The sequence below is a fragment of the Pteronotus mesoamericanus genome, unplaced genomic scaffold, assembly GCF_021234165.1.
Source record: "Pteronotus mesoamericanus isolate MK-2021 breed Mesoamerican mustached bat unplaced genomic scaffold, CSHL_Meso_final scaffold_165, whole genome shotgun sequence".
Taxonomy (NCBI): Eukaryota; Metazoa; Chordata; class Mammalia; order Chiroptera; family Mormoopidae; genus Pteronotus; species Pteronotus mesoamericanus.
In genome coordinates this window covers 3202731-3213258 of record NW_026555307.1, presented here as the reverse complement: position 1 = coordinate 3213258, position 10528 = coordinate 3202731, and the positions used below count along the sequence as shown (strand labels likewise).

Sequence of the window (10528 nt, the reverse complement as noted above, 5' to 3'; positions counted from 1 at the left end):
CCTTTGTGACTTCAATGACTGCATGCCCCTCCCTGGTGTGAGGCCACAGACCAGGTTCTCCAGCAGGCAGTAGTCAAGGCAGATGATGCCCTTAGGGAGGGACAAGGGGGTGGCAAAATAAAACCAGATTTCTAGAGTGCCACTGCTACGGGGCGGGGGGGAATAAGCAGGGTGCTAAGGAAGGCAGGGCAGGGAGGATCCTTAAACTGACAGCCGTGTGACAAGAAAGGCAGTCCTCCTGGGGGGCAGACTGTGAGGAGTACCAAGAGGAGCCGGGTGAACAGGGCGTGGTGCGGCGAAGAGGGCCTGGAGGCTGCCTCTGCATGACAGGAACACCTGACGGCTTGAGTAGGGCCTGACGGAAGCTGGGAGGAGAGCAGTGGTGGCCAGGGGTGATGGCCAGTCCATTGGATCGGGTGTGGCTGGGGGCACAGGCGAAGCAGCACTAGACTGGAGAGGTAGGGCCAAGCAGACTGGCTGATGGGTTTGAAAGTGGCCATTGAGAGAGAATACAGGTGAAGTTGCAGAGCTGGAAGCTGGATGGTGGTGGGAGAGGCAGGTCCGGTGAAATCAAGAGTTGCTTTGACAGTGAGGTGTGGTGCTCTGTCAGAGCGGATGGCAACTCCTGCACAGAGGCAGGGAGGAGATGCAGGTTGTGGGGCGCAGTCTTGGACATTCAGGGCCCTTGAGGGACATCAGGGTGACTTCCAGGACAGTGGACAGACACATCTGGTGCTCACAAGGGGCATGGCTAGGCTAGAGAGAGACCTAGGGGCATGGGAATCCATGTGCAAGTGGGAGGCTGGGGTGGGGGTTGCGGCTCTGTGAGATGTGAACTCTCCTCATTTAGAGAAGTGGCAGACTAGGGGGTGAGGGGGTGGTTGAGAGGCAGAAGCATCAGGTGTCCTGAAACGAGTGGGAAGGAGGCCTGGGTGCTGTCCCTGGGCTGTGGCTGGGACAGTGGCTGCAGTGGGGGTGGCAGGTTCTGGTATAGGGGGCAGAGTTTTAGAGTGGGGGGCTTCAAGAGGCAGAACCCACTGATGGAATCTGTAGGGCGTTGGACACTCGGGATCTGAGGAAGGACGGGGTCAAGATGGGCTCGGGACTGTGGTGGGGTGCAGGAGGGTGCTCAGCACTACCTTGGGAGGTGGGGAGCAGTGGGGGGACCAGGGACCCAGTTGCAGGACCCTTAGCAAGTTGCGTGGTGCTGCTCTAGAGACTCTAGCCAAGCCACCATGGCACCTCCCCCCATGGGCACTAAGGGCAGTGCCTGACTGTTCCCCACGTGCCTCAACTGGGTACAGAGGAGCTGGCAGGGCAGCAGTTCCTAGTGTGTGGCGGCATCAGACTGACCTGGGGATTGGTCCAGCTCTTAGGGCCACTAATTGCATGACTCTGCCAGGGACCTGGTCACTCCAGGCTGCAGTGGCCTGTTTGTATGCTGGAGGTGACAGTGGTGTGCTTCTAAGTGCTTGGTGCACAGATCACCCACGATGCTGGCCAGTATGTGCTCCCACCCTGCAGGGCCCTCTGCTCAGAGAACTAGGCTGCTCCACCACTCTACTCATCAAACTGAACTTCTTTATTAAGTGCCAAGGGTCCAGGTGGGCGCTGCCATCTGCAGCCCCCTCTGCTGAGGCCTGTGCTTGGTGCGTTTCCCAGGAGCCAGAGTCACCAACAGCCAGGCGCCTGGCGGTGATTGTCTCTATGAGCAGCAGACCCATAGTCCCTGACTCCTGGAGAGCAGCGGGGCGTGTGAAGCGGTCTCCCATCTGTAGTGTGGCCTCCGGTCACTTCACGTGCTCGGCAGCGTGCGAAGAACAGTAATACTTCTTGTGGGCGATGAAAGTGGACAGGCTGCTGAACTTGATGTTGCACAGGCGGCAATACCTGTGGTTGCCATTGGGCAGGGGGGCTGGTGTCCCCTTTGTGGGGGTCTGGACGCCCTTGTCCGAGTGGGAAGGAGGCGTTGGTGGGGCCGGGGGCGGGCCAGGCCGGGGACTGCTGTCAGGAGGGCCAGTGGATGGCTCCTGGCCGTTAAGGCCATCGCGGGGGGCAGCGGGCGAAGGTGTCCGGGCCTCCGCGCCGGGGCCGGCCAGGGGCTTGCCCAACAGCAGGCCATGAGCCAGGCGCAAGTGCTCGACGAGGTCCCCACGAACCAGGCCGTTAGGGGGGCAGTAGGGGCACACGACGGCGGGATCTTCAGGGGCGCGCGGGAGGCGCGGTGCGGCTGGGCATGAGAACTTCTTGTGCGCTAGGTAGGCCTCGAGGCTGTGGAAGCTCACGCGGCAGGCCGTGCATTCGTGATAGTCAGCGAGAGCCGGTAACACAGGCGTGGGGCTGGATAAAGGAGCGGCAGAGGTCTGACGCCGCGGCTTTTTGCTCAGATCGATAGGGCCATCGGATTCGTCCGGCCCATTTCCGCTTCCGGGACGCGGCGAGGGAGAAGCTGGTGGCTCTGGGGCAGGAGCCTGAGCCGGTGGGGCGGGGCCGGACGCTACGGGGGCGGGGCTGACCGCTTGCAGCTCGTAGAGCTTGCGGCGCCTGCGCGTGCGCATAGGTGGAGGTGCCGGCACGGGGATGCTGGGGATCCCAGGGGTTCCCGGGGGTGCAGCGGGAGCCGGCCGGCGCGGCGGTGGGTCGTGGCGCGAGGCGCAGTAGTAGCGCTTGTGCACCGTGTAGGTCTCGTGGCGGCTGAAGCGGATATTGCACGCCTCGCACAGTGTCCGGCGGGGGTCGTCTTCCTCGTCCGCCCCGCTACCCGGGCTCAGGCTGCCCTCACTGCCCCGGCCGCCCGTCTCGGCCTCGGGCGTGGTCCCGTCCCCCGCCTGGTCCTCGCGCGCGCCGGGGCCGGGCGAAGAGCTTGGCGCGTCGGATTCGGCAGGTGGCGGGACAGGGGGCGCGCGCGCAGGGGTTGGGGGCGCCTTGGGCCTGCGGGTAGGGGGTGCATCCTCTGGCGCGCGGCGGCCGGAGCAGTATAGGCGCTTGTGCACGTAGAAGTTGCTGACGTTGTTGAAGGTGATGTCGCACTCGAAGCATGTAGCGCCCTTAGGGGCTCCCGCGAGTAGGCCGGCCGGTGCCCCCGCGCCCACCCCCACCTGCAGCCGGCTGTGTACCAGCTCAGACATCTTGGCCAGAATCTCCGAGGCGGGAGGCGCGGCTGGGAACTGTGGCAAGAACAGCGCGCCGGGGCCCGGGCTGGAGCCGGGTGTTGGGCTGGGCAGCTCAGCCTTGACCCGGGCGGGCGCGGGGCTGGGCGGGGAGGGCGTCCGCGATGAAGAGGCCGGGGGCCCTGGCTCCACCTCGGGCTCCTCGGCCGCCTCCACCTTGATGCTCCTGGGTGCTGCTGGGGTCTCACCGCTGCCCCCATTCTGGGGGGCCGCTCTGGCCTCTCCATTGGTGGCCTCGACCAGGGCTTTTCTGTCCAGTCCTGGTGATGGGGTGGACCCCAGGCCCAGGTCGGAGGAGGCTAGGGGGCCATGCAGGGCCGTGTGCTGCTGGAAGCTGGCCAGACTGTCTGCAGGAAGACCCCAAGGGCCACACTTCAGGGCTGGAGCAGGACCTGCCTGGGCCAGACCTGAGGAGGGGCAGGGTGGGAAGGGAGAGCTGGGCTGGGTAGAGGAGGTGGAGGGCTAAGGCCCATTAGCCCCCCAGCTGTCTCATGGACCAGACCCCTCCCCAATCCTTAAGGGGCCCCCTGGGACTCACCTGGGGGGAGTTTGGCTGAGGGGTGCCCAGCCCCTGGCGTGTAGATCTCAGCCTTGGAGCCCGGCTGGCAGACCATGTGGTTGGTCACCAGGTGGCTGTAGAGGATGTCCCTTGTGGTGGAGATGAAGCCACAACTGTGGCAGACACCTGCAGATGGGCTGTGGTGTCAGGGCCCTGGAGCAAGTGGGATCCACAAACACCCTTTGACCTGCCCCTGATCCCTTCCCAGTCTGCTTACCGCTCAGTGTGTCTGTGTGCACCTTGAGGTGCCGCTCGCAGTTGGCCTTGGTGGTGAAGGCCGACAGGCAGATGAGACACACGAAGGGGCGCTCGCCTGGAACACAGGGCCCAGTGAGGGGCCATGATATGGGCCACGTGTAGAGGGCTCTTCAAGCCTCCCAGGACCCCGGCCCGGGCCCAGCCCCGAGCTGACCATCCAGGCAGCCACAGTTGGGCTTCGTGCCCTGGGAGCTGTGGGAGACTGTGTGGTATGGTGGGAGGGCCACACAGGTGCATCGGTTGCCTGGGCGCAGTGGGCACGCACGCACTATCATCAAGCAGGCTGGGGTCCTGGGGGGGCGTGGAGCCTCACCACTGTGGCTGCGCATGTGGATCTCCAGGGAGCTGGCACTGGGGCAGCTTTTTCGGCACTGGGGGAAGGGGCAGATACGCTCGTTGGGGTACGGTTCCTTGGGCTTCTCATCAGCGGTGGCAGTGGCAGGGGAGCTGGCACTCTGGCGGCTGGCGCAGTAATACAGGAGGTGAGCTTGCAGATTCCGCTCACTACGGTACCAGATGCCGCAGTCCTTGCAGGGGAAGACATCTTCTGTGGGGGTAAGAGGTGGGTGACGCCTGAGGGGACATTCCAGAAATAGGTGGGCTGCGTGCAGTCCAGGGTGAGGCAGTGGACTCTGCAAAATCAGGGCGGTGCCCTGGCTGCCTTCTGCATCCTCCTGCTGTGAGCAGTGAAGTTGGCGACCTGGCCTTGCCCCTCCCATCACTGCTGCTCTTTCTTATCTGTTCTTTGCAACCCAGGGTGCCCTCTCTGTGGATTTCTAGGATGCTGTAGGGCCATGTAGATAGGGGCTCTGAGTATCCAGGGTGCTCTCTGCGCTGCCTTCCAACAGTGAGCCCCATAAGGAGATGCCATGGCTTTGCAAGGGTGCTCACGGGAGGAGCGTGGATATGCTAGTGGACACCTGCAGGAGTGAGACTGGCCCAGGACATGGTTGTGTCAGTTATGCGGTGGGAGTGATCATGTACAGGTGAGGAAGGTGGTAAGCGTGTGCGGGTGTACGTGTGCTGACAAGGGGGCTGTGAAGGGCGGTGTGGACCTGGGTACTTGTGGAGGATGAAACAGGTGTGTGCACATGAACGGGTGTGCAAGTGACCAGGTGCATAGGGGCCAGATGCATGAATCCCCAAGCACTTGGGCACGAGGCCGAGACTAGAACATGGCTCTGGGTGGCTTCTGGGGTGGGAGTGGGAAGGGGGTGGGAAGGGGGTGAGGCCAGGAGATGCAGCGAAGAATCCTTCCTGTTTCCCTGTCATCCCCCGTATATCTGGATGGTTCCATGTCAGTTACTGACTGAATACTCACATTAATGAATCCACCAGATTTACACCAAATAAGCAATTTCTGTTTTTGGAGTTTGGGTTGCAGGGCTGATCATGCCAGCAGGTGAGGATTTCTCTGTTGGATGCTTCACCATTTTCTGGTTCTCAGTGTGTTTTTATAGCAGAATTTAAAGGACTGTTCTGCCCTTGCTCTGTGGCCAGCCGCCCCTTGGCTGAACATGGCCAGGAAAGGGCTTGTTCTGCACCGTAGAGGTAGCATGAAGGGCCCCGGGGTTCCTTATCATCTGGTTTCTACTTCTGTGGCTTAGGATGTGTTTCTTGGCTTGGCTTCTCTGATGTTTGTCCTGGGTGCCTAGTTATTGCACAGGTGCTCTTCCTCCACCCAGGAGGCCGCCAGGGTTCCTGCTTTTCCTATTTCTCTTATGAATAAAAGTGCCTTTATCTGTCTGGCTGAGGTGGTCACCCCTTGTACCCTGTACCTGCAGTTTTTCTGGCTGTTTCCTTTCTCCTGTGTTTTCTCTGCTTTTCAAGTTCCCTTTCATTTGGGATCCCAAGGCAGCTCTGTTCTCTATCACCTGAGGACTTGAGCTGGGTTGGGGACCTGAGGCCACTGGGGGGTTTGTGTTTGTACTTGCAAGGTCAGTGCTGGGGACTGTGCTGCTTGCTGCCCATGGTGTCAAGAGGGGCCAGAGGCTTGGAGTTCCATTCAAGCCCTGGCCACCGCGACCCAGGGCTGACCATGGGTGGGTGCTGCCCAGGTAACCTGCATAAACATCTCGAGGCTGGTATTCCCATCACCCCAACTTCACAGGCAAGAAAACAGACCAAGGGTGGTGGAGTCCCAAGGATGAAACACCACGTTCTCAGCAGACCCTCCCCCCTACTCTAGTGTCTGAAGGTCCTGCCTCTTCCTGGGGGTCTCGCCCTGCCCCATCTGTCTTTGGGTCAGGATGTTCCGAAGGGCTGTCCTCTCTGACTCCCCCCACCAGCAATGGTGCTGACGAACCCCAACCTAGACAGCCGCACCAAAGCGCCTGGCCTCTTCCGTGCTGCTGCCTCCTCACCCGGCCCACTGTGGGCTCCAGCGTCACACCTGGCTCTGTCTCAGCTGCACACACTTGCATCAAGCCATCATCACCTTTGACTTAAAATTTTGCAGCCCCGAAGTTGCTGCCCGGCAGCCTGGGTGATTTTAAAGCCAAACTGGATCACACCCTTTGCTGCTTAAAACCTCTCGTGAGGCCTCACTGCTCTGAGAAGAAATCGGTTCTTGCCTGGAACCACCCTCAGAGATTAGCCCCCTGCGTGCCTGCTGCACTGCCAGGTTCCAGCCACAGTGACCACTGCCTGGGTCTCATTGGATGACCGACCACTCAGCTGCTGTTTCCTGACACGCAGGTCCAAACCCGATTGTCTTCTTGTCTGAGCAGCTTTCCTGAGCACCTCAATTAAAGTGGCCCTGCCACTGTGTGATCACGTCATTGCTTTCCTTCATGGATGCACCCTCATCTGCAGCTGCTGCCACCGCTCTCAGAGTGGGCCAGCACCCCATCTTCGTGGCCCTGGTGCCTCCACTGCTTGGTCCAGTGTGGATGTTACACGAGTATTTGCAGAAAGAGTGAATCCTATTTAACTGTCAGAGCTCTCAGGCTTAGTGTGTGCTGGGAAGTGGGGGTAGTACCAGTGTTTAGTGGGCAGGGCTGGGGGTGAGCCACATGTCAGCAGAGGCTGAGAGAGAGAAAAACCTGCTGTGCTGCAAAGCAGGGTGGGGGCAAGGGCTCAGGTTAGTGCGCGCTTGCTGCGCCTTTCACAGTGCAAGACCTGAGTCCTGGGGACCCTGCTGCCTCTCTGCCCAAGCCAGGCGCATGCTGCTGCCCCGACTCCCGGCAGCTGGCCCAGGGCTGCCCCCTCAGCATCCCTGAGCCAACCATGTTGCTCTCGTGCTCTGGATGAAGCCTTGAGCCCCCTCCCCCAACCCCCTTCCTGGGATCCCACTTTCAATTGCTGTGTGCACGTCTACTGCAACACACTCCCTCCTCTGCTCAGATCCCAGCGGTCACAGATCTTTGTGCTCCTGAGCACTGAGCACTACCTGCAGCCCTGTGCCTGGGGACCCTGTCATGCAGCAGGGGTGGGGGGTGCACATGAGGATGGTACTCACTGTTGATGACCGCTGTGGCCAAGATGGACGCCATGCCGGCTTGCTGGGGCAGGAGCTGGATGTCAGTGTGTGAGGGGGCCAGGCACTCGGGCTCCGCTGGCTCCTTCTTCACAGGATGGCTGGGGGTGCTGTGGGGCTCGGCTACAAGGAGCGCGCTCAGTAGTCCGCCTGCTGGCACCGGCTTGGTGAGCCTGCACCACAGGGCTTCATCTACAAGGGTAGAGGACACCCTGGATGGGAGGGCCAGCAGCCCTAGGCCCACCACACCAGCTCTGCAGACTCCCCTCATATCCTGCTGAGCACCTCATCTTAGAGACTAGAGTTTTGAAGCCAGAGGTGGGGGGTGGAGCCAAGGCCACGGTCAGGGAGTGGCCATGCCTCGTTCACAGCTGTGGTTAGTTGGTTTCCACAAGTCATCCTGCCTCTCTGGGGTAACTGGCCGGTGGCCTGCCCAACCCGTAGGCTTCCTTGCCCTGAGCCCATCGAGTTGGAGGACCCTGAGGGTGGCCACCAAAGCTGCCCTGTTTTGCAGGAGATGGATGTCATGTAGGACAGGTGGCATAGTGCCTGTGCAGGGCCTGGTAGCCACTGGACCTGCCTGCCTGCTCTATTCAACTCTGCTGGTGCACTGTTCCCAAGGTGGCCTGCAGGGGGCAGCCTTGGCCAACAAGATCCTGTGAGCTACCCAACTGCCCACCGTCAGTGTTCACAAGGCCATTTCACTAGCTGCAAAGACCCTTGTCCTGCATGGGCAGACACAGGTGGCTGGAGCCCTGCTGACCAGACTAGGAGGAAGGGCAAGCCAGGCAGTGCTAACTGGCCCACGTCCTGGCTTGGTGTATAATCTCATGGCTGACTACTTGCTGCGAGTACCCAGCCTTCCAGTTGCCTTCTTGGTCCTTAGAGTACCCCTTGATGGGGAGGAGGGGCCAGGGTCCTCAACCCCTGTGGATGGGGAAGCTGAGGTACATAGGATGGACACTGGGCCAAGGTGCATGGGGTTGACAGGGCGGAATGGAGAGACCAGGTCCCCAGATGCTGAGTCCAGCACCTGTCTCTACCACAAGCCCTGGCAGCCCCCTGGTGAGTAGGGGCTGGTCACAAGGCTGCTGCCTCTTGCCAGTGGCCTTTGGCTCTGTCTGGCCTTTGAGCCTTGCCTCCACCAGGGTGTTCAGCCGAATGTGGTATGTGTTCAGGAGGTGGTGGTGAGTGCCGCCTCCCAGGATGTTTTAGCAAAGCAGAGCTCCCTTGTAGGGGGTGAGGTAGGCTTCCTGTGGTCAATAGGCCCACAGCCCTCCGGGGTGGCCACATGGGAAACAGCCCTGCTTGTCTGTGAAAGTTGTCACATGCCTGTCTCCACATCCTCCCCTGGGACCCGAGCCTCCTTACTTGTAATGGGGGAAGGGGTTTCTACACCCCCCTGACCCTCACACACTGGAAAGGCCATGCTACACTTTCCTCAGGAATAAGACCACCCAGGGCAGCCAGGGTTACGGTGATGGAGATGGAAGCCCCCGCATCTGAGTGGCCTGAACTCTGAATTGAGGTGAGGGGGGCAAGGACCCCCGTTTTGCTCTCCCTCCGACCTGCCCAGGCCCTCCCTCCTGAGCCCCTCTTTCCGGAAGGGGCGGAGAGGCAGAAGTGAGCCAGAATGTATAGGCCCTGGTCCAATTGACACCTGTTGCTGGGCCCAGGCCCCTGGCTTCCTGAGACCCTGCTCCCCCAATCCCAGGCCAGACAAATGCCTGCCCCCAGATGGGCATTAATTGGGGTGCTAGGAATGCAGTGGCCAGTCCCTTGGCCTGGCTCAGAGCAGGCGGGTTTCCCTTTAAGAACCCGCCCAGAGAGAGCCGAAGGACCTCCACCTTCCGGAAGGCTGAGAGGGAAGCACCAGATACCAACCCTTCCTGTGGATCTCCACGTTGGCCTCAGCCTCCGTCAGGGCCCGGGGCAGTGTCCTCAGCCAGCAGGCCTCGTCCTCCAGCAGCAGCGTCAGGGTGGGGCTCTGTGGGTCGGAAAGGAGGGGTCAGCAAGGACACAGCGGGGGAGCACCCAGCTGGGGTCCCTGCGGGGAGGCCATCTGGTGGGGTGGCAGGCTCTGGGCCTACTCTTTGTCAAATGTTGTGCTGGCGACACTTAAGGGGTCCAGTGCTGCGTTCTCCTGAGAACTGAGGCCCAGAGAGATCAGCAACAGAACCCAAGGTCACACAGCCAGCCAATGGCAGAGGGGATTCATGTCCAGACCTGACATCTCCTTACTGCATGCCCCCCACCCCCCAATCTTAGCAGGCCGCTGGGTGCTATGGTGAGTTCCAAGGGTGCCCAGGGGGCTGCATGGGGCACAGGCTCCTCCCATGCGGGCCCGCAGGGGCTCTGGGGGCTGAGGCAGAGCTCAGGCCTGAGGAGATGGCATGTCCTGACAAGAGGGACTTCCAGGTCCTCCCAGACAGTGGGGCTCCCCTCCTCCATTGCAGGGCAGGGCAGGCCCACTTTTGTTTAGTCCAGCCTGGGACCAGAACATGGTAGACATTCAAAGGACACCTGCCTGGGCCCAGCAGCTACTGAGGTCACCAGGCAGCACCATGTTCCCATGCTGGGGCTGGTTCAGTACCTGGTCCCTTCCTTGTGGCTCCCAGAGACTATTCCCTCACCCACCTGGCCTTGGGCCAGCCTGGAGAGCAGGCAGTATCCTTGCATCTCACAGGTGATGAAACTGAGGTGTGAGGAGGGAGGGAGGCAGGGGAGGGGCAGCTGGCACCAGCGCCTCGCCCAGCAGCGCTCTCTCCCTCTCACAGCTGGGTCTGGGAGTTGGCCATCGCAGCACCCGGAAGGAAAGAGTGCTCTGGTTAGGCCCTTGGAGCTGCTGTCTTCTGGGCCTTGGAGGGGGGTGGCCTGATTTCCGGAGCCCTGCAGAGCAAACACCTGTCCTCTGTCCCAGCACGGCCTGGTGCCTGGAGATGGTAGGCTAGGGATGGGCTGCCTGCAGGCCCGAGCTGTGGCCACAGCTCCTGTTTATACTTCCGGCTGTGGTGCAGATCCACGGCTCACAGGTGGGCAGGGCAGGACTGTGGCCCTTTTTGC

At 61.2% G+C, this 10528-nt stretch overlaps 1 protein-coding gene across 2 annotated transcripts in view; it reads right to left on the bottom strand.

The window, feature by feature from the left end:
- Positions 1-1645: 1645 nt before the first annotated feature.
- Positions 1646-10528, bottom strand: part of ZFPM1 (zinc finger protein, FOG family member 1) — a 75133-nt gene continuing 66250 nt past the window's right edge. The window contains exons 5-10 of one of the 2 annotated variants that reach the window (XM_054588825.1): positions 9350-9452; positions 7448-7657; positions 4301-4534; positions 3947-4042; positions 3709-3855; positions 1646-3577 (exon numbers count right to left, since the gene is read on the bottom strand). In XM_054588825.1, the coding sequence (XP_054444800.1) occupies positions 1791-3577; positions 3709-3855; positions 3947-4042; positions 4301-4534; positions 7448-7657; positions 9350-9452 (2577 nt within the window). In that variant the 3' untranslated portion in view covers positions 1646-1790. The remainder of the gene's footprint in view (positions 3578-3708; positions 3856-3946; positions 4043-4300; positions 4535-7447; positions 7658-9349; positions 9453-10528) is intronic. The other variant, XM_054588826.1, reaches the window with a different exon arrangement.